Below are 27683 nucleotides of genomic sequence, written 5' to 3'. Positions count from 1 at the left end.
ATTTTGTTCGTCCGTTCCTTTTAGTCGAAGTGCTAATTGATATCCTTGAAGAAGAAGAGGATGACGTGTTGCTGTGGCTGTATTATGAAAATATATTACCAATCGACCCTATCTTTAAAAAGTAGAAATGATGAAGGATACTATAAAATACTGATTCAAAAGCATTTGTATTGTAATGAAAACAAAAGGAAGTTTTGCCGACTAAATAAAAAACAATTCAATTCTGGTTTTACTAAGATTCTATAGATGTTAATAAGCGCTAGACCATGTTGAGATGCTTACGGCCGCGCGCGGCTTACGAAATTCGTCGGTCGCGCGCGACTGTCGCGGACCTCGGCAGCGGCGCCATACATTTTCATAGGTTGACTATTGTCGCGCGCGGCCGACGACTGTCGTAAGCCGCGCGCGGCTACGACAGCCGCTATCCACGGAATTATACCTTTAGAGTCCTTTTTAAGAGCTCTGTTTGAAGCTTGAAGGTGTGGAACCGCATGCTGGAGGTGTTACCAGATCTGTCGTGTTATGTCACCCTACAATTTTAGCTAGAGATGCATAAGTCTGCGCTCATCTGCGGCCATTATAAGTTATCTAGGGATAGCTCGTAGATTCTCACTGATTTCGTTACAATTATATTCAAAGAAAAACAGGGATTGTAATTATTATTTTAATGTGTAACAAAAATTTCACATATCATGCTTAGAGTCGTCAATGTCCTTTAATATTCTATCTATATAATGAGCTATTTTCAACATCGGATTCAAGGCCTTGTTGTGGTAACAACAATAGCGTTTTCTCGAGAGTTTAGGAACTCGTTCTTGCCAAATGTCTGGCCATATACTGCTACTTGCGGAAGAAGGGAGGCTGTATTCGTCTCTGGAAGTGTAAAACTTGGCAGCACTGCGCCATGGTTCGCTCGCGTGCCGAGTCCTCGGATAGGTATCGGTCCGACCAATCGAATTCTTACCAAGCGCTTGCCAACAGTTTTCTGAGTATTTTCGATTTGACCGTCTTGTTTTGGACCATGTTTTTGCTTTCTTGCTTGATAATGGCTAAAAAATATTGTATACATTATATTAAAGTTTGTACTTATGAGCTGTATATGCTAATAATCATTAGTTAAATATTTTTAACCTGTGAGATTATTATTAAAAAGAATAATTACCTTATCACATATTTTCCTGCATTTTCTTGATTGTACTAATTTTTTCCGTTTCTTATTTAAATTAAAAATCGGGTTGGACACGTCCGAATCGTCAGTAGCAAACTTTATTGGTGAGACGTAAGGCTGCAAAATATTACCTAAAATTAAAACTTCTACTAATTAATATAAACGAAGGGTGCTCTTTTTTCAATTCTGGCAACAAAATACATATCATTAAAGTATATTTGCAGCTGCACAAAGTACCCACACATACGATCCACAAACTGAAAAAGACAATAAACTGAACCGATTCCCATTTACTAGCAATTAGAACGATAATTACTCACACATTCTGTTGACGCCCCTTCGCAACACATCACACGCCAGCACCGCCGTCAGGAACTGCGAGCTGTAGTCACAGTAGCAGTTGCCTGCAAACAAACATTGCCAGTGTTAAGTCCAAATCTGCGGCTGAGCTAATCCACATTTAATCGTTCAAACAATCACCATGGTTTAATTGTACAACTTGATATGCGAACGAGACTAGCCGGGACCATATTGCGATTACGTTATTATTATATTCCTGAACAGTTTTTTCGCTAACCGTATCAGGCTTCGACTCGCATTCATCAACGGTGTTCAAACTTTCGTCTTCAGATATTTTATCAACGTCTTCAATTTTTGCTAAGTTTTCTAAACATAGAATATCCTCTTTGACCGAGTCAAGTTGCATATTTATTATATCTTCTACTATAGAGTTCTGCGAAAGCTCCATTTTTTCTTTTGTTGGTAAAAACTCGTCGTTAAAAGGTTTCAAATTCTCTACTACGCTATTTACGCTCTCAGTATAGCTGCAGTCATCCTTGTGCTCTTCAGTTTTGAAATCGTTTATGCAGCATTTACTAGCCGACAAGCCGTCTTGACTGAAGGAATCTTCAGAAAACTCGGTTCCCGTAATTTGGGTAACACGTTCGTCGTCTTGCAAGACGCAGAAACTCTCGAAGAAGTCGTCGTTACTGGCACTCACTGAACTCCTGGTACTGTCGCTCCTCTCTTTCTTTAATCTTGACTCGCTCTGACAAAGTCCGAATTGATCGTATAGTTTGCGTCTGGCTCTTCTTTCCGACAATTCCTGGCGCAGAATTCTCTCCTGGTAGGAGCGATCTTTCAGTTTCTGCGCGGCATCCAACTGACTTCTTTCGAGAGATTTATATTGCTCGTACAGATACCAAGACCGCACCCGGTGCGACTTCTTATCGATAGTGTCTAGATCTACAAAGGAATAAAATTGGATGAGATCCAGATATGGGTATATAACAATAAAAATAAAAATGTTCCGGCTTACCCAGCGAATCCAAAAACTCCATATCACGATTCGAGGCAAATATTATTTGATTGTGTTTTGACTAACTGACGCGCTAAATATATGATTTACATAGTTAAAGCAAATTTTTTCTTCAATTTTCAAGAAATTAGGTGTATCGTAAATTGTGTTTTCAATGCTTTTTCTGCCAGGCCAGAAGTTACCAAATCTTGTTTAATTTTATATGACATACCTGCCTTATGAAAAGTATTTTCAAAAGATCTGCTGCCAGTACCTAGCGTGACGATAAAAGCTCTTTTGTAATTTGTTAATATTTATGTTGGCCTATTTGGGGCATAGATATCAAGAATTTTGGCGTAGGTACGTTATAGGATAGTGGATAGATCGGCAATGACTCAGACTTTTCATGTGTTAGTAAATATGTGCTGCTTTCCTCAACTTGAAAATCGGTATTCGTGGTGTTACCTACGGGGCCTCGTTATTGTAGCCCTCTAGAGTGCCCGAGTTCTGTTTTTTGAACGTACCGTTTTTTGGGGTGCTCGTGCGATGCCATGCGAATGTGGCCTGATTTTTCTTCTTGCACCACATCCAGCAGTGCGTATATTGAGTTACTGATAGGCATACCGTTATGGGCCTAGTCTAGAACTTCGTTACCTATAGGTAGCGTGGTGATATTAAGAACTCCTTATTGTTTACTAAGTGGAATTTAGCTATTTATTACCTGCTCTGTACTGTGCTTTGCTGAGTACCTACTCTTAAAAGGGTATACAAGTGAGACAATGACTTGTACTTAAAAGAAACTTCCCTTTGTGTAAAGTTATCGCAATGAGGCTATTTAAAAAGAGCTCCATCTTCCTGGAAATCGCTTTAAAGGTACACACTACACACTCACAAAGTTCAATAACATCGGGATACTGGTAGCTTAGAAACAGGTAGGTAAGTGGGTGATTCTTCGAAACACAGTTTTTACGTGTTTTTGACCGAAGAACATATGAAAATATCATTCGATTGGAATGAAAGTTTCAGGTTTTATGTAAAAGGTAAAGGTCTATCGACGCCTCATATAACTAATTAGAATTTATTAAAAAAAACTATAATTAAGTTAGCAGAAAACAGTAAAACCTAATTAATCTGGTGTGTCCCAACGCCGGTTTTTGCTGCATTATTTAACTTTCTGCGAGCTACGGTCGCGTTACAATAAAACTAATGAATCCAAATGATCTTTAAATATGTGTTTCTTAATATTTTAACATTAAAATAAAAGAAAATGGTGTATTTTCATAATTACATAAATTTAAAAATTGTCCCCGACTAAATTCATCATTAAGCTGGCTCGATTTGTTCAATCATTATCTATACGTAAATAAAAAATATTTGAAAAAGTAATATTTACTTGTAAGTGATCGCACCGGCTAGCACCGAACGGTGACAGTGAGTGCTCGTGAACGGACGTATTTTTCCAAAAAAATACGATTGCAAGTTGTCATCTGGTGTTTGTAAGGCAAGTAGTCATATCAATCTGTCTTAATTAACTGATAGTGTGTATCTGCTATCGTTTTGTTGCCAAGGCAAAGTGTCTTATGAGATGGTTTTGCACATTAATTGCATGTTTGATGCTTTACGTTTATAAATAAAGGAGCAGGATTTGATAATCTGCGAATTCCTCATTTTTCTGTCCCCCATTAGTCTGGATTCATCTGGCTCTTAAAGCCAGATGAATTTGAGCGGGACATATGAATTAGATTTCATTCAAATTCGGGCATATGTTACAGGTATGTCTAAAGACATTTCTTAATTGTAGTTTGTATACCTACTTATTTGTTAATTTGTGTTGGCTTCTAGTGCATTGTTTTTTGTTCAAATACCGTGGAAATAATTATACTTATTTTTTAATTTCAATAAGATTACTTAAGTAAGTAATTCAAAAAAATAAAGCTGTTGGTTTTTATTCCGAAGTTCAATAGAGGTTTTGTTTTTTTTTTATCGTCGCTAGAATAGCTTTATATTTTTTTAGATCCATAATTTCAAAATTTCATAACGAAAATTATAAACAAGAGAAGAAATACTAAGAAAAACGACTAGCGGATAAGAGAAGATATGACAGAATAAATAGTAATGAAGAATTATGGAAAGAAAAACAAGAAGGACTAGACAAAACTATATACGCAAGAAAGAAGAAAACAAAAAACTACTGATAGGAGAAATGAATCTCAACGTCTGATTCATTTTCATAAAAAGTTCCTGAAAAACTCAAATTTAATTATTCAGCGTTCTGCAAGTTTGGGAGATCTAACCTGATTTTCTATCAATAGATACTTTTTTAAGAGATGGAAGTAAACATTTTAGTGTCGATTTAGAAAATATACATCCATACTTAATAGACACTGATGATGAAAAATTTAATATTTTTTATTAATTTAGGTAGGATATTAATTAGTTTTCTACTATCTCAAGCTTAGAGTTCCTATCGTACTGAAAAATTAACTCTGATTTTGATTAGTAAGTTTTAATTCTTTTTAATTGAGAGTTTGTTTTCGGTGAATTTTATTTTTGTTTTAAGCTAAGATTCGTCTTTGTTTTTTTGTATTAAGAGGTCTTATTAAGATAAGTTTACCATTTCATATAATTATTATAGCGTTGAAGCTAGTGTGATTTAACAACCGTAAGAGGTTTAATAAATGATTAATTTGAATGAAAGCGTTACTGTTTAATTAATTCATAATTATTTTCTTGTGTCAGCCAAAAAAAGTGATAAATTAAGTAGTAATAGGAGTAATTATTTCAATATTTGGTTGAATCTATACTATATATACTAATATTATAAAGTGGAAAACTTTGTTTGTTTTATGGTTGGTTGTAATGGATAAACTCAAAAACGACTGGACCGATTTTAAATATTCTTTCACCATTAGAAAGCTATATTATCTGCGAGTAACATAGGCTATATTTAATCCCGGTGCGGGCAATAGCTCCCACGGGACGCGGGTGAAACCGCGGGGAAACGGCTAGTTTTATGATAAAGATCATTGGAAAAATAAAGGAAGTATCATTAATCTGTACTGTCACAATTAATCTGGCCCAGCAATTAATCAGCACCTTTTAAATCCTAATCTACGCGATGCAATTCGATGCCTTCGATATATGATATTGCACATAAGGCACTGGGTCAAACTATTACGTCAATTTAGGTCTAAGAGCAAAAAAAAATTGAGCCAGATCAATGAGTCAAAAACAGTCGGTCTCGAAGAATCACCCAAGTAGGTTTCTGGTGAGTATTATGAACTTCTTAATGACACGTGCGCTGAGTTCCTACTGTTGAAGTTGGTTGGGACCGGACGAAATCGTTAAAAAAATAAATCTCTCCCAACACCTTTCATCTTCCTTTCTTTAAACTTTTCAAACCTCGTGTATGAGTAGGTATCTTCTCTAGCAGGTGCATGCGCATATAAAATAAAAAAGGAAAATGAAACAACAATTTAAAAAAACTAATACGTATATTTTAACTTGAAGACCAAATATTAACAACAGACGAAAACAAACGAAACACATATTATTGTCAACGAAAACAAAAAGGAAACAGCTGCAATATAATTAAAAAATTTAAAATTACATTAGATTAGTAACATTACAAAAAATAACAGATAGTTCTCTAGAAAACCATTGAATCTTATTTTCGAACGAAATAAGTACAATGTGTACTTGTTAATAAATAATTATAAAGTAAACATAGGCATACTACCTGAACAGGTCCAATAAGACCGAACATGATTATCTTAATTTAATTACATAAGTTTTAGATTTAGGTTCTACAGCTAGCTACACTAGTTCTACTTGTTGCCTCTGGGTGTATACTACCCTACCCACACATTCATTACGCATCCCCTGACGCCATTGCGACACATTTTTATAAAACGTGGTCTTAAAAAAGTGCTCTCTGTAGTGCTAAGTTTAAACCATGCATTGTTTTTGACACTAAGTACGATACTTTTTCAAACCACGTTTTATACCGAGGTGGTAAAATATATGTCCAGTATTTTACGGAGATGAAACCAATGTGTGATATTAGTAAACACACAGAGATATAGTACTCACTACTCATAGAAAAGGTAGATAGCTAATAAACAGAAATGAGTGCAACTAGTAGAAGAAGATGGCGCCACCAGCGGGCTGTCGGCTGTATCCCGGGTTGGTTTGCGACGAATGGACACCAGAGTTCATGAGTTTCACGCTGAATGGAGATCGGTGCTCCTTTATTCCACCCCGCTTCATTGGGTGGCCCTAAAACCAAAAGACAATATTACGACGAGTAGGGTAGATGCTACCTCTACAATCTACATGTATTAAAGAATATCCCGCGCTGTATGGTTGCCATCATGCTGCCCACTATGCCCCGACAGCTGCATAGTGGATGACCTTTATAACGCTACTGACAATGCCGTATGCGTAGCGAAATAATGGGCCCCCAAAATTTAAGTTGCCATCGACTCGCCAAGAAGAAAAAGCTGCATGGTGCAGCCGAAACCGCTTATTTTTAGTCCTTGAGTATTAAGGCGCTTAAGACAAATGGTCAGTCTGCATAATGGGGCAGCAGGGAGTATTCTAAAGTACCAAGTGAGTGACGCTTTCTTCTGTAAGATTGAAAATATAAATGTCTACCATCTTGTCCATCAAGACCATGAGAATATAAAATATTACCAAAGGTATAACGACAGGTGGATGTTTGTCGTAAGTATTCCGAAGTCGCCGCCAAGTGTCACAGCCAATCGTCTCTGGCTGTAGATACAGATCCTCCTGATCCGGGAACCTTTCTGTTGAGTGATTGTACGTGGTAGCCAACATAAAATCCAGACTATCCTTCGGCAAGCTGAAACGATTAATGAAGGCCTTTACACTAACAATCTTTTATTTACAGCCAGTAACACATGATTACACTATTTTCACGATATGCTCAATTTTTTTTATTATTACAATCAAGTTTTCTTATAGCCTATATCTTAAATCTATTAGTTTTAATTTGCATGAATCGGTTTCCACGTGTTTTGAAGTCCACATAAAGTTAAGATTCTCCCCTTAAAAGAGCGCTTTCTATCTAATAAATAATATGTCATCATCTCTAGTTTCCCAACTATGTTGGGATTCGCTTTCAATCTAACCATATGCAACTGAGTACTACTATGTAGTAAATAAATAGTAATGTATAACAGTATAATGTACATGCAAAATTACATCCAGTACGAATAAGGCAGTAAGCCATTGAAGATCGTAGGTATTCGTGTCAACCCTCAACTGGGAAATTGAGGATAAAAAGATTTATTCAATAAACTTACAAAAATGGATGGTAAAAACTTAGCCGCCTTATACTTGCAAGTGTATGGTGCGAAAAAAGTCTAGAGCCAGCTGGGCCAACATGTTTATCTTGGGTAGAAAGCAGTACGTCTTTGGTAAGTACACCCTCTTTCCTCAAATCAGGCAGTAGACCTTTATTTCTAATTTGTTTTATCCCAGACATTTTCTTGGTAAACTTGATTTGTGGTTAACTGTACACGAGTTGGAAAAATGTAGAAATTATCGGAATCAAATTTTTTGAAGGTAATTTAATACTAGACAATAGATTTCTTGACATAGTTAATAACACCATAGCAACCAATAAATAAACAATTCAGCAAATTATAAGAAGTAATTTCTAAACTTATTGTCCAATTTCCTTTAAATTTCGTTAATATGTTATTTAAAGTAATTTTAAATCAATAAAATTAAAACGTTCGACAGCTAAACTATTTCTCTAGCTTTAATTTCTTCTAAAAAAATCATGCTTATATTTCTTTAATTGACAACACTGAAATACACTTCCGCTTGTGTTGAAAAAAATCTTTCCATCCGGCACGAACGGCAGCCATATTTTATTGTACGCTTGCACGCCGCGGTCGCCAGAGAAATTTGGTGCCGCCATTTTAGCTTCTTGTTAGTTGTTGTGTCCAAACAGTGAAACTTGTAAATTATTGAATACAGTGCAGTAAAATATAAACCAAGATGAGTTACGGAAGGCCGCCGCCGCGTATAGACGGCATGGTGTCGTTGAAAGTGGACAATCTTACTTACCGTACAACGCCTGAAGATCTGCGTCGTGTGTTCGAAAGATGTGGTGAAGTTGGTGATATTTACATACCCAGGGATCGCTACACTAGAGAAAGCAGAGGATTTGCTTTCGTCAGGTAATTACTTTGCTAAATCGTCCTTATGACGTCATAAGCCGTTACCGGTAAAATACCACCTGCCCGATGCTCTGCCCTTACCTACTTTTTTCCGCTCCAACCATACAAATGTAAAGTACACAGTTTACGGATGATGCACAATCAGCATCTGACACTATCATTATCTCCATTCAAGGTTCTACGACCGCCGCGACGCGGAAGAAGCCCTGGACTCTCTGGATGGACGCATGCTGGATGGCAGGGAGCTTCGTGTACAGATGGCTCGTTATGGGCGGCCATCATCCCCATACAGAAGCCGTTACGACCGTCGTCGCAGGTAATATAGAAACAGTAATTTTCAAGTTACAATGCCTTCCGCAGCACTAGCTGACCACTAGTATTTGCTTTCAATTTCTTTACTTTCTAGTTATGTTTACTAAATCTTCACTGATATTTACAGTACATGACTTATACAGTGTGCTACAAATTTTATCTAAATTGGGTGTATTGATGCACAAATATCCAAACTGTTTTAAAATATATATATTCCCACAGTGTAATATCTGAACTGACCACAATTCTACTAATAATTTTAATTATGTTTCTTAATCTATATTAATTCTTATTCTAATTTTGATTATGTTGTGGTCAGCTAGTTAAATTAATATGCTGTTTATGTTGTTCAGCTCGCACAGACGGAGGTGGTACATGTCGCAATTGTGTAACTCCAACGTCTCCAGCTGTGTTTATCGCATTGGGAGGGGTGCTTGAAACTTTGGCCGAGGATATATTCATATGTTTTGTGTGATGGTTATTCTTTTAGCAACTCGCGTTCACGGTCTCGTTCACGTCGTCGATCCAGGTCTCGTTCCCGTTCCCGAAGGCGATCGCGCTCGTACAGCCGTAGCCGCTCTCGCTCTCGCAGTCGTTCCGACTCGAAGAGCTCGCGAGGGCGGTCTCGCAGCCGCTCCCGCTCACGATCTCGCTCCAGGCATTGAACTGCTGAGTAAGTTGAAAAATTATCTATTTTTAAACTTTCTGTACAAAATTTATAGCCGTCTCAATAGTTTAGCATTCACTACACTTACTTGACAATTTTAACTACATCTTTATGTGCTGGATTCAAAATCAGTGTAAATTCCAATATTTTTTGGAGATGATAATAAAACAAAAATTTTGTTTTCCAACAGGTAGAGAGTACCAGCTGTGAGCTGAAGTGCTGTACTACATGTCTCTCTGAGCAGCCTTCAGCCAAGGTACTAAACTCATCAGTAACTCATAAGCCATCCACAGACCTAACTATGATCAACATAGTGGCAAAACATGCAACGTAACAAATTATATTTTAAGTTCCCTTAACTTTAACATAGGCTAACTGCATAATGTAAGAATTGTATCTCTACAGACTTTCACACTTAATTTTTTCTTTGTATAGAACTTTCATGAAATTCTCAAACATATCTTATAATATGGATTACTGAATACAATAAACTGAATTGAGTTTATTTCATGTGTTGAAATACTTTTAGTTTTATCTTTTTTACTGAGTTAGGGAATTTGTTTAGATTAGTCAGTCACTTGTATTTGAGTCTTCATATTCATATTGTACTAGATTAAAATGTATGTAATTAATCAGCACTAGGTGTAAGACCACTGTGGTCTAAGATATTATTTCAGGTTTAATATAACAAAATAACTGGAAGATCATGTGTACCTACCACTCCACAAGTGATTATTGGGCTAAATTGGGCATTAATGTGGGACATCATCATTCATAATTCTTGGTAAATAACTCATAAGAATGTGATGCCTGGAGTCCTTAGTTTTGTACTTTTATGTTTAACATTGTCAATTTGTATTATCTTAAGTAGTAGGCCTTTGCTTATGCCAAACCTTTTGGTCATCAGTTTTTTGTTAGGCTTGTTAATTGAAAACATGAGTGCACTCAATTTGCGTTTAAAAGTGAAGCCAACATTAGAGAGTGAAAGGTTTAGGTTGCTTTATTAGTAGACTACAATATAATCAACAAAGTAGAGCATGCGGCCTATTACTTACGAGTTTTACTTTAAGTACAGCATTTGTTGCAAATATTTTAGATAAAACTGATCCTGTAATATTAATTGAAATGTTGGTATGCTCAGGGCGTGGAGTACGCGGGGAGCGAGGCTGTATGCGGGGAGGGGGGGTTTGCTGTTTGCTGACAACTGCTGAATTGCTGTTGTTGCCGTACATAAGTTATGAGTAAACTTTTATATTTATTGACGAGTCACGCATAAAGTAGGTACTTGACGACTTGTACGTAACACCAAGATAATGTATATGATTGGAGTTTTTAATACACGGCACGTAGGACGAATCGCGCACATTACTAAACTATTTCACTCATTCAATTTATCAAAGTGCCAACTCGAAAGTTCTTCGATTTGTCGCCTCTAGTATCAGGGGTATCAATGTAACTGCGTCACGAACAACCACCAAATTAGAACAAGTGCGCGTCGTAGGTGGCGGCCGACAGACCAGCAGACTGCGAACTAATATACTCGTTTGTTTGGCAGGCCGGTGCAGCACGCTGGCCTGTTTGCTGTGGCAGTATCCTGTGCTGATTTGCAGATTCGCATGCGGCTAGGTTTATTGGTAAAATGGAACGCCCTCCCTGCCTCTCCGGTTAACGAGCGATCTAAGTACATGATGCGGTTAACTTTTTTCTTTTTATTTAGCACTAGGATCTCTCGGTAACAGATACAAAGGATTGATTGTTTGTACCTTTACATGAAGATTACAGAAGATCGTCAAAGAAGAAGACGCCGTGCACAGGATTTAAGTAGGTTTTGTCGGAAATAAACTAATTTAAGGAAATATTTTGTTTTTTCTTTAACCAACCACCTTTACACAACTATGAGAAAGACAAGTTTATTCCATGGGAGCAACTGGTCCAATTTAAAAAATTGATTAAATTGGTCAAACAAGTCTATGCAATGTTTAATTTCATGAAATTCAAGTGTATGTAATTTTACTATTTTTTTTAATGTAAATATTTCATTATTCAATGTTTATATTGGGTCAATCATGCCTAAAGAAGTGCAATTTTTTTTTTGCCGCACACGATGCCGATGGCTTCCCAAATTAATAAAAGTTCAATTACTGGAATCAGTCCCTTAATTTGATAACTTCAAAAAAGGGTAGGTAGCAGATCAAAGTTGTAAACTAGGTACACATACTGGAGAGAGCTCGGAAGTTACACAATCATAGGGCCAAGGCAACAAGTCCAAACATAGATGCACTACACACATTTTAAATATTACAGGTTTACTTACCTGTTGTAGGCGGAAGAACCCTCTTATATACGCGAGCGAGTATCGTAGAAATCCCTAAAAGGGTCTACACACCAAAGCCGCTGAGCCCGGCGGCCCAACCCGCCGGCTTTATTTTGTACAATCATGCCGCCGGCTTGCGCCCGCGCGAGCAAGCCGGCGGGGCAGCATGCCGATGCCGGCGGCATCCCTCTCCACTCACTCAGTCAGTTGCCCGCCGGCTTTCATAGAGTATTTGGCAATTACTAGAACACCACATGCCGCGGCTGTCGTGCCGCCGGCAAAGTCGTTCGGCTTGGACATTTTGAAGCCGCCGGGTCAGCGGCTTTGGTGTGAAGACCGCTTAAGTCACATCTCTATGGTGGTATGGTTTAGTCCCACACTACCCTCAGGGGTATGGTGTGTCCGGAGTGTGTATTGCTGAGTTATGGTAGGTATAAATCCCCACTGCTTGAGGAGGCCTTTGTAAAGCAGTGAGGGTTATTGGGCTAAGTCGACACCTCTTACCTCTCCAAATGTGGAGCTCGAACACTATTCCTTTTGGGTACCTACTACAATCGCTCTCCATGTCGCTATAGGTATTACAAAATCTCGCTTAGTCCCTGTCAGACTAGCAAGAGGCGGCCTCATCAAAATCAAAAATGTTTTAATAAAAGTTTTACAGCCCCAAAAACGCCCACCCTTCACCACTTCCCATGTGCCAATATCTGAACTCAGGGCCCAACAATACCAGTAATCTGTAATCCCTTGTAATGAGCAAATTAGGCTATATGTATGTGACGGAAAAATATTTGGGTTATGGTTCTGTCTGTAAAACAGAACACAGTTCCAGCCCCGGATCTTCAATTTTTATTAGGCGGGGCAAAATCTGAAAAATGCCGCCCCGCCTACATTCTTATGTTTATTTTCACCTTTATCATCCATATAATATTAGCTATCAATATGTAGGCAGGCAGGGCCGTCTCTAGCTCATGTTGCGCCTGGGTGCAATCATCACCCAAGCGCCATCGCCAACTATGTATTGAAGTACTTACAGTAGTTACAAGGAATATAAATAAGAACGTTCGAATAAAGTGCACTTTTTTGGTAGGTAAAAGGACTTTAAAAAATGTGTCCAATTCATTGTAGGCTCAAACTGTTGGCCAGGTTTAAGTTATGAAAGTCGAGACAGATCAATGCAATCGAAAAAAGTAGCGCGAGCGAAGCGAGCGGGCAAATTTTTCAATTTTGGGACACAAAAAGTTTTAAAAAGCGCTGTAAAGTAACAAGCGCAAACTTTTGAGGACTCCATAAATTTTTTTTTTCTACATTTGACTTATAAAAGGTAAGACAGCGTGGACTTATGAAGTTATTAAGGCAATGCATGTATAATATTTCGAGAGCGAAGCGAGCGCGAAATTTTTTGAGCCTACGACATAAAATTATCTGATCAAGTACACTGTAAAGCGAACTTTTTAAATTATTTGTTTGAAGACTCACAAATTAAACTGGGAATTATGTACAAATTGAAAACGTGATTGGAGACCGAATCAATAACCGACGACCGAGTCAATAAAAATAATAAGCAATCAGAAAAAAAGCACATACATTGCCATTTAACCGCGAGCGTAGCGAGCGAGAATTTTTTCACTTAGTTGGAGAATGTTAAAAGTAAAAAATAATCAAAATGATCAATCAAACAAAGCGAAGACGACTTTTTTAGGAACTTTGCTTGTCAGCATCGTGATACAATGTGGAACTTCCTTATCAAACGGGTGTAATTTTATCGAAATTCCACCACCAGGAATTTCGATAAAATTACACACGCCGCGGGACGCTCGTCCCGCGGCGCCCCTGAGATCGAGGTGCCTGGGTTATTCGCACACCTTGCACCAGAGGTTAAGATGGCGCTGTAGGTAACTATTACAGTAATCTGTAATGTAGGATTTAAAATAAAAATAAATATGCGATATTCCTGGCTCATAGATGATTGCAAATAATTTTTAATCAATTTTAGTTTGCTAAAACTCCGCCCCGTGAATAATAAATGTTCGTGCAGTCATGCAGCTTGTCTCACTCCGCGCTCAGGGTATCGGTCAAGTTGATATGGCCATGAAATTGCTGTACTTGTGCTTTTTCACGTTTGTGTCACGAAATAAATAAATTCCCTGGTCAAAATTAAATAAAATATGAGTTATCCATTGGTCTGTGAAGTGTGAATTTGGCAGCCGCCTGATTTTGCCGCCCCCTGAATTTGCCGCCCGGGGCACAGGCCCCGGCTTGCCCCCCCCTAGATCCGGGGCTGCACAGTTCTTATAATAAAATATACTAATAAAACTATACCTTGTGTAAATCAAATTGTTTATTACAATATTATTATATTACTCCTTAATATTAAAATTAACAACTAAAAGTCCATTTTTGGCACCTCCTAACTTGAACCATCTCCCAGCCTTATGTTCCTGGCCAACCGCCACATACAACTGTTTACCATCACTTGTAAACTGCATAGAGTTTACAAAACCACACACATTCACACTAAACATAGGTAAAACTTTCCTATACTGGTCACAGACTCTCCATAGCCTAATACTAAGATCATAAGACCCGGATGCAAAAACATCTGAATTCAATAAAGTTGCCAGACTAGTAATCCACCGAGGTACTTCATTCTCAGAACCATGGGCTTCTGGAACTGTGCACAGAGGCTTCTTTTTAAGGACACTCCATACACATATTGAGCCATTGTCACTGCCTGACACAAAATGCTCCTCATCTAAAAGCTTGACTTCATCAAGACTCCCGATTGGTCCATTGTATATCAACTGTGACTCCTCAGCTATCTTCCATATTCTAACTGTAGTGTCTCTGCCTCCTGCAGTCAGTGCTCTCTCCCTGGTCAGTGCATCAATGGAAGTGATGGGTGACTGGTGCCCAAACAATGTTTCAACATATGCCATCTCATCTAGAGACCAAATTTTCACAGATCTATCTTTACTAGCCGAGTATAAATCGTGTGTATTCTTTCTAAACACCAGTCCTGTTACTACGTCTTTGTGTCCTTTGAATGTATGCACATGTTTGAGTGTTTGTGGATCCCACACTTGAATATATGGACTGTCATCAGATGAAACTAAATATTTGCCATCAGTGGATATTGCAAGAGATTTAACATCACCTTTGATAAAATTGGAATGAGTTTTGTAAGTTAAACAACCAAGTTTTCTTTTCTCTTTGATTCCCCATTTAATCACGGAGCCACATTTGCTGCCAGTGAACGCGAAGTTGTTATCACTGCTGATACATACACATGTCAGTGTTAAACGGTGTTCCTTGGCACGAATGAGTCTCAGCTCATCTTCACTCGGTTCTACGTACTTTTCAGCTACCTCAATTTTTAATTTACCTTTCTGTTCTAAATAGTCTTTCTTTAAACGGTTTTCTACAGCATCGTCGACCTCTTTAAGCTCCGCTCGTTTCGCCTCTTCTTTCTCGATTTCCTCAAGGTACTTCTTAGCTAGCCGCAACTTCTTCTGCTCAGCAGTTTCATGATCACTTTCTGATTCTTCCGCGTCGGAAAACTTTCGTAAATCAAGTTCACTATCTGAAGATTCCTGACCATTTTCTAGGTTAGGCGCGTTCGGTTTCTTCGGCGCCTTTTTCTTAACTTTCTCGCCTTTTCTTTTTTGAACTTGCCTGGATTTACCTTTCAAAAAGAAGGAGGAAGACATTCTTTACACTAAAATGATTGTCTTATTACAAAAATATAGAAAAACTTTAAAAATTTTGATTCTGAACGGGCATGCTATGCACGTTGACTTATTATTCTAGAATTGACATTGACAATTATTGTCAAAATTTCGAATGACAGCACCCGTGAACTTATAACGTTCAGAAATATTTACTAAAAAAAACATACCGGCCGAATTGAGAACCTCCTCCTTTTTGGGAAGTCGGTTAAAAAAACGCAGTATCACATTATCAGAAACTCAGCCTTTTAAGCACATGTTTGGGTCGATTACGAGCCTAGATAACTGGTCGGTTGAAATGCTATAGTAAATATGGAGTTGCTCATTTAAATAATTCAATATTAAAGAAGTAGTTTTATAACGAGAGGTATCCACAAAAGCTGCAGGCGTAAAATGAGCATGTCAGAAATTAGCTGATAAAAGTGAAAAAAAAACCGCAAGTCAGAAAAGCCGCAGCTGCCTAATTCGTTGGGGTGAAGTTCTGCAGTTATGGAGATATTTGAATCTGTAAGCTTTATTGAAATTACCTTAAAAATCAACGTGGATGAATATCTACAAACTGCTTCCAACACAATCTTCTTTCTCTAAATAAAACAACCTTCATTATGTCAGTTGGGTAACCTTTTTATTTAAGAACATTCATATTATTTATTTATTAATGAAAGGGTTTACCAACAGCTTCTATGTAGATAAAGCTTACAAGTACAATTTCTGTTATTAGTAGGATGTACGTAACTAAAATTGTTATACATACAGAACAAGTAAATATCACAATATCAGCATAGATTACAATACTGTGGGTATGAAGTCAGCAAATATTCTGTACTATTTAAATATAGGTAACTAATCATCTTCACGAAAAGCCTTATTGTGAACTTTATAAAAGTTACATAAAGATTATTTCAGTGACATAAAGGTTCACAAAGTCTATTTCAACACTTGTCTCAAAGCCTTTGTAGCTCATCCTACAATTGTATTAGCTCCTCTCAATTGAAGGTATCCAGCTGTAATATCCATAGGTAAACTTCTAACTGTAGCAAACTCTTCCACGTTGCTGTAAAACAGCTTAGAGTGACGATCTATGTACGGAGCAGGAAGGCCAGATATATCCGAATATTTCTTAGTTGGTTTGAATGTTGGCGGGGCATTGATAGAATAATCTGAAAACGAAAGGTTATCAGTAAATAGAAACTTTATAATTCTCATTTAAATGGAGATAATAAAAATAACTTACATAGAACAGCTTCGTTAGGCCATGGAAGTGCTCTTTCTGCCGTCAATATTTGTTTCAGAGATCTCCACATACGTTTTTTACATCCACTTTTGACGACAAACTTGTTTTCATTTTTGAAGCAATAGGTTTTCTCTGTGTCGCCGGTCATACTTTTGAAAGACTATGTGTAATTTACGTTAATAAAAAGCACTCTATAAGCGGGAGGAGACAACAGTAATTATTATAAAATAAAATCGAAACAGTAAAATACAACAACAAACGGCTATCCATATCCATCCACCTCCATCAACAATGCGTCAACGTCAATGTCAATTTTGTCAACGCTGTCCATTTACAAAGATGGATAAAGTACAAAATTAATAACAATTAATTTTAGCTCTCTCAATTCTTCGTCGATCCGTGATATTAATAAACAAAATAACATAACTATTTGATAAGCTGAATATCTCACCTCAAACCACTGCTGTAAAATACATGTCTGGCGTTGGATTAGTATTCATGGAGATAGCTTTGACTATAGTTGGGTTTGCACGTGGATTGCGCGACTGAATGAAATCAAATTAAAACGTCAAAATAAGTTTGAGGTTATTTATTGTGCAGTAGGAAATGTGTTAATATTTTCAATTTAACGAAAATGGATATCGTAAATGAAATACTGCAAAAAGAACACAAGAAGTCTGAGAAGTATAAACCTATAACAGTAGAGAAGCATTTGGATGTCGAACTTGATTTAGGCACACTACTCGCATCAGATACCAACGATTTGGACGTAAAATTACTGCAGTAAGTTTCATTGCATGCATGCTTTCTTTATATAGGTACTAATAATAACCAATAAGTCAACTGAAATAAACATCTATATAATAATCTTCCCATCTTCCAGGTCTAAGAAAGACTCGTATTTAGAGTCGTTAACTCGTGATAACACACAGTTACTGCTGAACAAAATATGGGAGCTGCCCACTGAGCGAGTTGACGAAGCTATCGTGGTCCGCCTGCCTGAGCCCAAGACTGTGCTGCCAAGAGCTAAGCCTTGTCCCAAGCCCAAGCCACTGACTAAATGGCAAGAATTCGCTAAAGCTAAGGGCATCACTAAGAAGAAGAAGGATAAATTGCAATGGGATGAACAGCTACAGAAATGGGTGCCATTATATGGGTATGTTCATCTGTCACTAGTGGAATATGTACACTTTGTTCTTTTATTTAAATTAAAGCTGAGAACAATAATAGAGAGATGAAAAATACATGTGGTATTTAATAAAATATACAGCACAAACGAACGGCTGATGTAACTATAAGTTTTTTGCATCATTTTAATACTGACAAAATAATTATATTAAGTATTTAGTATTAGTTGTATTAAGTATTTCAGAATAAATAACAGTTATTTGTGCCTACCAAAAGTCTGATCACAATTTATTTCTTCAACAAACCTTTATGTGAAGGTCAGCTTTAATAAAAACAATGAATTTATTTTCATTTCAGTTTCAAGAAGGCAGCCGCAGAGAAAGAGAAGAATTGGCTGATAGAAGTACCACAGAACCTGGACCCCATGACTGACATGTTTGAGAAGAAAGCCAGTGAGAAGTCAGAGAAAGTGGCCAAGAATGAGTTGCAGAGGCTCAAGAATATTGCTAGGGCAAGGAAGGTCAAGATACCTAGGGTTGGCTTGCCTGTCACATCTGATAAAGCTTCAGCTAACCAGGTAAATTCATTTACCATATACCTATTTATTACCAAAAAGGTTTGACAGTTTTTATAACTTCATGTTATTTATTTACAGTTGGACACTGCAGCAACCATAGCCAAGGCCTCCACAGCATCACTCGGCAAGTTCCAAGACAAACTGCCCAAAGAGAAGGAGGCCAGAGGCAAAGGCATTCATGAACTTATTCCAGGCAAAGAAAGGAAGCGCAAACTGCCTATACCAACCCCAGCACAAGAGAGGGAGAATAATTTAAATATGCTTGATAACATTTTGAATAAGAGACCTAAAATTGATATGGAGAAAGCGGTAGCTAAGCACATACATGAGGAACAAGTCCAGTAAGTATATATTAACATTTTAAGTGCTGATAGAAGTATTATTGCTGCTTGAACAAATTTTCTTTCTTTTCTCTTTTAAAAATGACTTCTAATTAAAAGCCACTGTAATCTACAGTAAAATGCTCTTAAATATTAATGTAATAAAATTATAATTCTTTACATGTTGAAGTCATATTTTCAACACATTGATAAGTGTACATATAAACTTATTTGTCACTATCTTGAATTTAAAAATTTTTTCTTTCTTTTTACAGCCGATCAGAAGAAAAGAAAACAATGAAACCAGCCAAGGGCAAGCGTAACTTCAAAGCCAAGACCAAGGGTAACAATGCCACTAACTTCACAGCCAAGAAACCTAAAGCAGGCAAAGGACAGAGGAATCCTAGTAAAAAGGCTGGCGGTAGGAAGAGAAGATAAACTTTGTGATAATTGTAAACTGACTTTGTAATACTTTAAGACCCAGTTGCACCATTTGTATATAACAATAACCACGTTATAAGCAACCGTCTAATTGCCGCCCATTGGGCGATTTGACAACTGAAAATTAGAATAGAGTTGAATATTCTAAATCATAGCTCGGTGTTTCAAATAGCCAATTCGCCATGTTGGGTCTGAGCCACGTTTTTATCGTATTCCTGACAGCAAACCCTTTCATTTGATACCCATATCAAGGGAGTGGATTTTAAACAGCCAGTCCGCCATCATGGATTTGTAATGACGTTTCTTAGCTAGTCGTGTATTGTCATCAGAACTCATAGTGTGTGCAAAATTGCATTCTCATCAAAAACAAAGACCAGGAAGTGGGTCAAATTAAGATTCCATTGCATTCGCTTGTATTAAAATATTATGTTAAAATGGTTTGGTTATCATTATAGTTAAATGGTGCAACTCACAGTAAAAGTTCTAGAATATACTTGCATACTTTAAGTGGTTTTTAACATAACTCCTCCTGATTTATATTATTACAGGAAGTGTTGTCTCTACTTCTTATTTAAGTTATTTTAGTACACGTGCATTGTACAAGCAAATGTTTTTCTGATACAAGATTTAGGATAAACCAAAAACAGGTGAATAAATAATTATTATTCTACTATGTATAAATTCAGAAATACTCCAAGAAACAGCTTAGTTAGGACTTAGCAATTCCTGGAGCTCCGCCTTTTCTTGCAATGTAATTACTTTTTATGAATATGTTCCATAGATTGTAAAGGGTTGAAATAATAAACAAGTTAACCTTTTTAAAATTATTTTTTATTTCATTCAACAAAAAGGTTATGGACTAGTAACTGTTTTACATTTTTTTTAAATTTATAAATTATGGCATTATGTTACATGTAAAATTAATTAGATTTTACAAGAACTGCACATGTGAACAAAATATAGATCTATTTATTTTACTTGATATTGAAAATTCATAACTTAATTCTATGGGTGTATAATGAATTCACTAAGTACTCAGTAGTTGATATTATCTACAATTTTGCTAGTTTGGGTTTGTTCACCTAAATTAAAATGTATACAATGTAACAATATTTACGCTCATATTTTAAGATCATTTATTGAAATCCTAAAAATCCATATAACAAATTAACAAGAGATCATTCAATCGAGATCAAGAAGGGCACGCCTTCACTTTTATTGAACTAATTATACATAACTTTTTTATGGATGGCACGTCGGAACGAACGGATAGACCCATTATTGAAATTCGCAGTTGTACAATCCACACGCAATATTGTTACATTTCATACTCTTCATCACTTAACCTTGGAGCTAAATTAGCATCCTAATTTCAACATGTGCAGTATTAGATCTAGTTTTGTACCAGTGTACTACGTATAATGATATTTCCCTTAGTCAACGGTTACGCAACTACTTAGGCAAAAAGGAGAAGGTATATCGATTAATACTGTATATCGAGAAGTCTACACAACACGCTACACTACGCAAACAACTTCACTATAAGCTATGGAAGCTTCTACTATAAAGTAAGTATTATCTAAATATACTTTACTCCATACAGTAGAAGATCACAAATGCTGGACAATCTTAAAAACTTTCAGTGCCTAGATTAATAAAAATTGATAATTTTGCATTGGATTCAGATGCAATACAAATTAAATTTGATATCAACTTGTACATACTTGTTTGCCTATGTTTTAATGACCAACATAATTTTGATAAATTTTATATTACATGTTCAGATTCCTTTGAAAGTAAGTACATAATCCTGCGGTTAATTAATGCAAAAGTTTAATGAGTCAGAATTTCACCAATCCCCTAACTGCAATAAGGCTGTTAGGAACCAACGAATTATTCTGGTGAATCTACGAACAAGTAGCCATTCTATCTGTATGGAGCAAAGTATACATCGCACTATTTTTTTTTTTTCTATTATTGACACTAACCACGTTGATTATTCAGCGAATGGTATCAATAGCTCTAAAACTTATTTACTCGTTTTGCTGGAACACATTCTTACGGTGAGTTTCAAAATTAACGATAACCGAACCATTTTTAGCTGTCAAATAGCGGATTTGAACAACTAGCAGCAAGTATACGGCCGGTTATGGTTTGGTTATCGTTAACCCACCCTTAAATATTTTTACGAGTATTATTGCTTCCATTCACCATTCGCTTATAACCAACGCATCTAAATTCTAATCTACAAACAGCTTACACATTAATATTGCTATCCATTGCTACCCTAATCTATCTAAACAAGTTGGTAAACGATTGTCACAAAATAGGATTTCTGATATATTAACTTACATTACACACTGGTCCAGCTCAGAATCGTCGTCAGCGAAATTTGAACAATATTCAGAAATCGATCCCAATATTAGATAGATAGATAGAATATTGAAACCGGCCGTTAGACGATTGCGAGATAGACAGCCATTAGAATAGTATAGAATGGAAATACATTTTAGCTTAATATAAGAATAGGAAAGGTAAATAGAGATGTCTCGATAATAAAGAAGACATTACTTAGAATAACTTATTAAGAAAATTCGGCACAGTACTCTTGACACAACCATGAGAGGCCTTACCACATTGTGCTTACAAAATGATGACCTATGTATAGATTTTGCAAATCTATTATTTGGACTCTGTCCTCAATAGGTGAGAAATGAAGATAAAAAGATGAATAACTTTCATAAAAAGTGCCATTTGCAAGGAGTTTGGCCCGCTTTGCAGGCTGAAAATATGTACTCCAATTAATCTGTGGTCTCTCGAATTTTGTGGTAAGCCTGTGGAAAAACCCCTCGATCCATTTCATAAGCCCTATCTAGATTACAATTATTATAAAATTCAATTTACAAATAATACAAAAATCACAAAATTATAATTAAGTAAATTGTAACTACATAGATTTGAAATATAAAATATTCTAAATTATTCGATAGTTTGGTACCAAGTACCGAATCAGTCAATAAATAAATCATTTGGCTTGACAAAGCAACGGTCAATTCTCTTTTAGCACCATCTGTTGGTAAAAACAGGTAACTTAATTCTAGACCAGTTTATCCAAGTTTATAGAACATGAACAATTTTACGTCCCATTAGAGATTATATCTACTGTTTAGGATAACTGATCTAGATAACATTATGCCGTTTTCAAAACGTATTGTGCTTTGCCTAAATCAAAATAAAATCATTTCAGTTTTAAGACTACGTAATAATATAGTTAAGTAGGTAAGTCATAAGGAATGATTATTTTCTTGATTATGATTTGTAGGTTTTAAAATACTTTGTGGCATTTTAATTTTATTGAGATTTAAATAGTTTTTTTTATTATTTATTTTGACCCCTATCACACTTGTTTTTAGGATTTGTTGATTGTGCGCGAGAGTTGTTACACGCGACAAATTTAGCCAAAACAGCGTCGACCTTTCTGTATTCAATAAAACCACGTATCTCTTAATTTTTACAGCAATTCCAAAAAGAAACATAATATGATAGGTTTCAAAACATTCCAATTTAAAGATTTTCTCATCCAAACATTTTATTTCCAATGATATTTAACGATTTTTCCGTTTAAATGATGTTTCGGTTATTTTGTTAGACAAAAATATTGTTTACGGCTATCTAATAACCCTGTATCAATAATGAGGTTTTTCAAAATCCTGTATTCAACAATATTTCGAACGAATAAAACCGGCTTTATATGAGGACAGCTTAGATTTGTAAAAAACGTGCCATCAAAATATTTAACTTCAATTTAAGACGTTACACAAATCCAAAATTATAACACAAAAGCATTGAATATTTACAAAATGTCTTAATAATAATAATTAACCGATGAGATGTCGCCGCTCCGCATTCATGATGAGAATCTCGTGAAAACTATAGGATAATGGCCAAGAGCCTCGATCAACATCTCAAGAGCCTAGGCTGTCGCTAGGCGGCTGGGCCAAGGGACTGATTTTAAAGGACGTATCCCGGTAGACCCATATTTTTATAGTTTTTATTAAACGAATATTCGACAGTTTAATTCAACGTTGTTAAATAAACGGACTTATTTATCGATGTAATAAGACATTTTTATATGAAATTCAACAGATAGGCAGTCGTAAGATAAACCAATCTGTCCTCACATAGATTCAAAGAAAGACTAAAAACGCACCACAACGCACGATTTTCGACATTTAGAGCACGTAGTGCTTTTTGTTGGGAATTTATTTGTAGGTGCATTAATAGGTAAAAATAAATAAAATTTCAATACATTCCTACACCACAACTGAAGACGCTTGAAGTCGTTACACGCTTTAGATTTTCCTATAATTTTACATTATGCTACAATCGTGTTATTCCGCCTCGCAGCGAAATTGTTTTGGTATAATAATTTTCCGTCTTGATGGGTTTACGTGAAAATATCCCTGAGCGATATGAAAATATCGCTCCATATTCTAAACACAAATATTTCTTTATATTTCGTAAACATTTTTTATAGAAAAATCTATAGCGCAGTCGCGGGGAACATCCAATTCAATTAAGATAAAATTTGGGTAAAGATATGTATTTAAATTAAAAATTAAACTTAATTAAATAAGTACAAATGTGTATAATAGCTCTAATACTATGTCATGAAGGGTTAGGAGATCAATCAAGGAATAGAAATGGTTTAATATCAACAATAAAAAGTTTTAAATATATAGTTATAAAAGGAACAACCACTACGTATAAAAACTACATGATTTCTAGTGAACATAGCCGTTTCATTGCTAAATAAACATTGCAAATAAAAATATATTTAGCTATACGTACTTAAAGATAATATGAATAATTCATGAAACTTGCGTAAAAAAATATCTACTGAAACGAAGTCTTTAAAATAAAAACACGAGTTTTAGATATCGTGGACAATTTTACAAAGTACACCAATTTCGATATGCTAAGCAGGCCCGAACAAACTATAAGCCGGGAACATTGCGATGTTGTAGAATACAAAATGTCCAATAAAAAGTTTAATTTGTTTTTCTCAAGCTCGGTATAAAAATCTTTGTGTAGCTACTGATTTTATTATCCGACATCGATTCTATTGGAGTTTAGTTTTAAAATATAATGCGCTTTCGCAATTTGTATTATAAATTATGATTATCCCATGATCTTTGGTAAAAAAATATAATAAATTATAAGAAATACTAAAATAATAATCAAATCAAGCGATGCAAGACAACAACGCAACAAGATTTCATTCTATCACAGGTTGCGAAGAAAATATCATATATGTCTATAGCATACAATACAATATAACATATGAATAGAAATATACTTTGTTTGAAAAAATATTGCAGCTATGTGTTCCATTACAAATTCAGTATTCAGAGAACATATTTCATACGAGAAAATAAATTATTATCAGGCCACAGTTGCGTTTGTCAGGCTTGTATTAAACTCCGAGCAAGTACAATAACGCTCGTAAATCTTAAGGACTGGGCAATTTTTCTCGCGTCACAAAATACGCCTCTAAATCCTAAATATGTATTGAACGCTTTTTAGACACATCTCTTACTTATATTCAATACTTTGGCCGCCAAAGCATTTCTTGCACAGAGTGTACACGCCCGACTCGGCGTCATGCTTGCCTTTATAATGGCACACAATGTGTACCAGCTTAAGGTTCTCGCGCGTAAATATTTGCAAGTAATACCTATCGGCTTCGATGCCGCCTACCTTCGAATCCCTATCACATGAAATACATTTAATGTCACCGCTGTACAAGGCGTCGATCGCTTGGAGAATTTTCGGGATTATAGACCTTGATAGCTCAATCTTATGGTCGAGATTCCATGTTTGGAATATGATGCGTTCCTCGCGGCTCCTGTAGGGGTTGATGACGTGCTCGCCTTCGTAGAGACACTTGTCGGTGCTCCAGAGGCCGCCGCATTGGAACAGGCCGCTCTCGTCGCAAATGCGCGCGTTTTTGTTTGCTTTGCGGTTGAAGTAAGTCTCGTTGTATTTGTGAGACTCGAGAATGTTCCGCAGATCTGTTAGGAACTGGTCTATGAGCTTCTTACCTCGGCCATTCTTCGAGTGTATGTAGACGTCGGAAGCCTGGAGAGCAGACTTTGTCTTGTAGTAGTATCCTCGCATTCGTTCTTTAACGCGTTTGGACATCGACTGCTCTTTCGTTTTCTCTGACGGTTCTAATCCTGGAACATCATAGGCTCTTGTATTGGAAAGTCAAATCCGTACAGCAATAATTAGGTACGTTCTCTTTCGTCCACGACCTTCCCAAGTTTAGGCGTAATTGCCACGCGTTAATTTGGATTTAATATGCCTAATTGTAAACTGGGTTCATCTGGGCTTCAAAGGGCTGCCTAATTAATACGTTGGAACAACTTTTTATTTACGCTCCGTAATTTGAAAGAAAAACCAAGCCTTAATTAGCGCGCAGGTACTTTTTCAAGGAGAGTAAAACAGCGTAAAATTAGACAAAAGATAAATGGCCCTCTAGATCCTCGAAAACATTCATTACAGTTAGCTCTGTCCGGTTTTAGAGCCTTATTAATGAGCTAAACAGTGCTCGGGCAATTTTAATAAACATAATTAGCTAAATGACGTCTAAAAAGCCGAAAGAGTGCTTTTCGATTTATGAAAATTGAATGCAAGAAAAGTACACAATGAAATTGGCTAACAGTTTCGCTAACTAGGCAATTTCGCGGAACTCACTCTGGTCCCACAAAACCTCGTTATTTATGTTCAGAGAAGCGTTAAAACAGCGGCTTATTATCTGCAGGTCTTTATATACTCAATATTCCGGTTGATTTGGCATTCAATACATTTATGTTGACTGTCTAAGGAAAAATGATTGAAAGTAGGCTATTGTTAGAGAAGGAAATCGAGTCAGTCCCTTGGGGTCTGTGCAGTAGGTACCTTATTGGACATCTTATTTTTTGGAAGAAATATTAATTGAAATGTGACATAACGCTATGTTATAACGTCGTAAATGAACGAAGGCCTAGGATATCCCGCATTTCTGTATCGTAAATGAAAGGTTGTGCGAAAATTACTAGGAAATTACTAATTAGTTAAAAGTCTTACCTTCAAACCAGTCAGGGTCCTGAGCCCTCTCACTAAGCATGGTCTTGGCATCATCAGCAGCCTGGATGTACCTCTGGAACACCTTGAACTTCTCCTTAATGTTGGTGCTAAGGAACTCCTTGGCTGCAGCCCCAGTTTCTATGTACTCTTTCTTTTGTGACCGGATCAAATCATAGTAGTAGTCAAAGTCTGATAAAAGATGATTATTGATTAATTTTTTGTGTTCCTTTGTAAATTGTTAACAATAAAGCTGTTTTTTTTTCATTTAGGGAAGCTAAAGATGGACTTATTGTGCCTATCTTCTATAGCGAAACATTCGCGACATCATATTCCTGTAATAAAGCCTATACCTACCAGTGACCATTTTTTCAGTATTTTTCAATAATATAAAGAGCGTTTGCGGAGGCAGCGTGGCCAGGTACTCGTCGTCGTCGACGTGCGTCCCGTCCTCCGCCACACATAGCCGGCATTCTGCGCAGCTGACATTGAACTGAAAGTCCCGACTCGCGGAATTAGGTCAAGGTACATGAATATCGGTCAAGGCTTCACCCTGACCCGTTTGTCGCAACGATAAACACAGCTAATCATGACTAAAACTAGCGTCTAAATACATTAAACTAATCAAAAATTATCAATTTATGCACTAAAACTGAATATAAACAAAGAAGTTTCCACTTACGCCTAACTTTCTGCAGGATTTCTCGATCAACTCTTCCAGATTTTCAGCCGCGACGCCAATTTTCTTTTCTCTCTTCACATCAGTAACCTTGTATCCCTTTTTCATGATTGTAGTATTTTTTTACACGGATTAAGTTACATTAATTTATAAAAATAAAAACAAAGAAATCCAACAGCCGAAAGCGGGCCTTTGCAGCGCAGTTTGATTCTAAAATGACATTTGTGAAATCGTGAACGAATATGTCAAATTGATAAGAATGTTACCAGTTGCAAAACATTGCGCTACCACTGCTGTCAAATCCACGAAGCAAAGAGTAAAGTACCTAATATAGAGGGAAGCCAAGCCACGAAGAAAGACAGCATCAGCCATAGATAATACACTATATAGAGATAGATACGCAACTCATCGTTCAAAACAACTTACTAGCGTGAAAGTTAACGGGCCCCCGTCACAAGATGGCGTGGTTACTTCATGTATG

The 27683-nt window shown here is 36.5% G+C and overlaps 7 protein-coding genes across 9 annotated transcripts; 2 read left to right on the top strand and 5 right to left on the bottom strand.

The window, feature by feature from the left end:
- Window positions 1-650: 650 nt before the first annotated feature.
- LOC110378550 (uncharacterized) lies at window positions 651-2701 on the bottom strand. Its single transcript, XM_021337870.3, has 5 exons — window positions 2487-2701; window positions 1649-2413; window positions 1489-1572; window positions 1163-1299; window positions 651-1049 (listed from the first exon to the last, which is right to left on the bottom strand). Exons 1-5 carry the CDS (start codon window positions 2506-2508, stop codon window positions 684-686), a joined length of 1374 nt encoding a protein of 457 aa, XP_021193545.2. The 5' UTR covers window positions 2509-2701; the 3' UTR covers window positions 651-683.
- Window positions 2702-5967: 3266 nt separating this feature from the next.
- Window positions 5968-8211, bottom strand: LOC110378001 (cilia- and flagella-associated protein 276). Its single transcript, XM_021337071.3, has 3 exons — window positions 7793-8211; window positions 7161-7329; window positions 5968-6743 (listed from the first exon to the last, which is right to left on the bottom strand). The coding sequence occupies exons 1-3, from the start codon at window positions 7972-7974 to the stop codon at window positions 6603-6605; spliced, it is 492 nt and encodes a 163-aa protein (XP_021192746.1). The 5' UTR covers window positions 7975-8211; the 3' UTR covers window positions 5968-6602.
- A 136-nt stretch (window positions 8212-8347) lies between these two features.
- LOC135118374 (serine/arginine-rich splicing factor 2-like) lies at window positions 8348-11512 on the top strand. Of its 3 annotated transcripts, XR_010277542.1 has the most exons (5): window positions 8349-8677; window positions 8853-8993; window positions 9480-9662; window positions 9847-9912; window positions 10798-11512. XR_010277542.1 is itself a non-coding variant. In XM_064040218.1 (4 exons), exons 1-3 carry the CDS (start codon window positions 8496-8498, stop codon window positions 9652-9654), a joined length of 459 nt encoding a protein of 152 aa, XP_063896288.1. In that variant the 5' UTR covers window positions 8348-8495; the 3' UTR covers window positions 9655-9662; window positions 9847-10161. The 3 variants fall into 3 exon arrangements, 2 of the variants coding, with proteins under 2 accessions (XP_063896288.1, XP_063896284.1); XM_064040218.1 differs by lacking the exon at window positions 10798-11512 and having other exon boundaries at window positions 8348-8677; window positions 9519-9662; window positions 9847-10161; XM_064040214.1 differs by lacking the exon at window positions 10798-11512 and having other exon boundaries at window positions 8350-8677; window positions 9847-10161.
- A 2787-nt stretch (window positions 11513-14299) lies between these two features.
- LOC135118372 (U3 small nucleolar RNA-interacting protein 2-like) lies at window positions 14300-15795 on the bottom strand. The gene has a single exon (XM_064040211.1). It carries the CDS (start codon window positions 15675-15677, stop codon window positions 14328-14330), a length of 1350 nt encoding a protein of 449 aa, XP_063896281.1. The 5' UTR covers window positions 15678-15795; the 3' UTR covers window positions 14300-14327.
- A 503-nt stretch (window positions 15796-16298) lies between these two features.
- On the bottom strand, window positions 16299-17216 carry LOC110378483 (INO80 complex subunit C). The gene is made up of 2 exons (XM_021337764.3): window positions 16930-17216; window positions 16299-16855 (listed from the first exon to the last, which is right to left on the bottom strand). The coding sequence occupies exons 1-2, from the start codon at window positions 17075-17077 to the stop codon at window positions 16656-16658; spliced, it is 348 nt and encodes a 115-aa protein (XP_021193439.1). The 5' UTR covers window positions 17078-17216; the 3' UTR covers window positions 16299-16655.
- A 259-nt stretch (window positions 17217-17475) lies between these two features.
- LOC135118366 (ribosome biogenesis regulatory protein homolog) lies at window positions 17476-20219 on the top strand. Its single transcript, XM_064040202.1, has 5 exons — window positions 17476-17712; window positions 17813-18085; window positions 18415-18634; window positions 18713-18975; window positions 19230-20219. Exons 1-5 carry the CDS (start codon window positions 17564-17566, stop codon window positions 19390-19392), a joined length of 1068 nt encoding a protein of 355 aa, XP_063896272.1. The 5' UTR covers window positions 17476-17563; the 3' UTR covers window positions 19393-20219.
- LOC110378081 (DNA fragmentation factor subunit beta) lies at window positions 19959-27547 on the bottom strand. The gene is made up of 4 exons (XM_021337193.3): window positions 27206-27547; window positions 26881-27016; window positions 26527-26715; window positions 19959-25634 (listed from the first exon to the last, which is right to left on the bottom strand). The coding sequence occupies exons 1-4, from the start codon at window positions 27308-27310 to the stop codon at window positions 24991-24993; spliced, it is 1074 nt and encodes a 357-aa protein (XP_021192868.3). The 5' UTR covers window positions 27311-27547; the 3' UTR covers window positions 19959-24990.
- Window positions 27548-27683: the final 136 nt, after the last annotated feature.

This window comes from Helicoverpa armigera, chromosome 2, assembly GCF_030705265.1.
Source record: "Helicoverpa armigera isolate CAAS_96S chromosome 2, ASM3070526v1, whole genome shotgun sequence".
In the NCBI taxonomy this organism is placed as follows: domain Eukaryota; kingdom Metazoa; phylum Arthropoda; class Insecta; order Lepidoptera; family Noctuidae; genus Helicoverpa; species Helicoverpa armigera.
The sequence above is the reverse complement of the archived record's forward strand: the minus strand, read 5'-3'. Positions and strand labels throughout refer to the sequence as shown.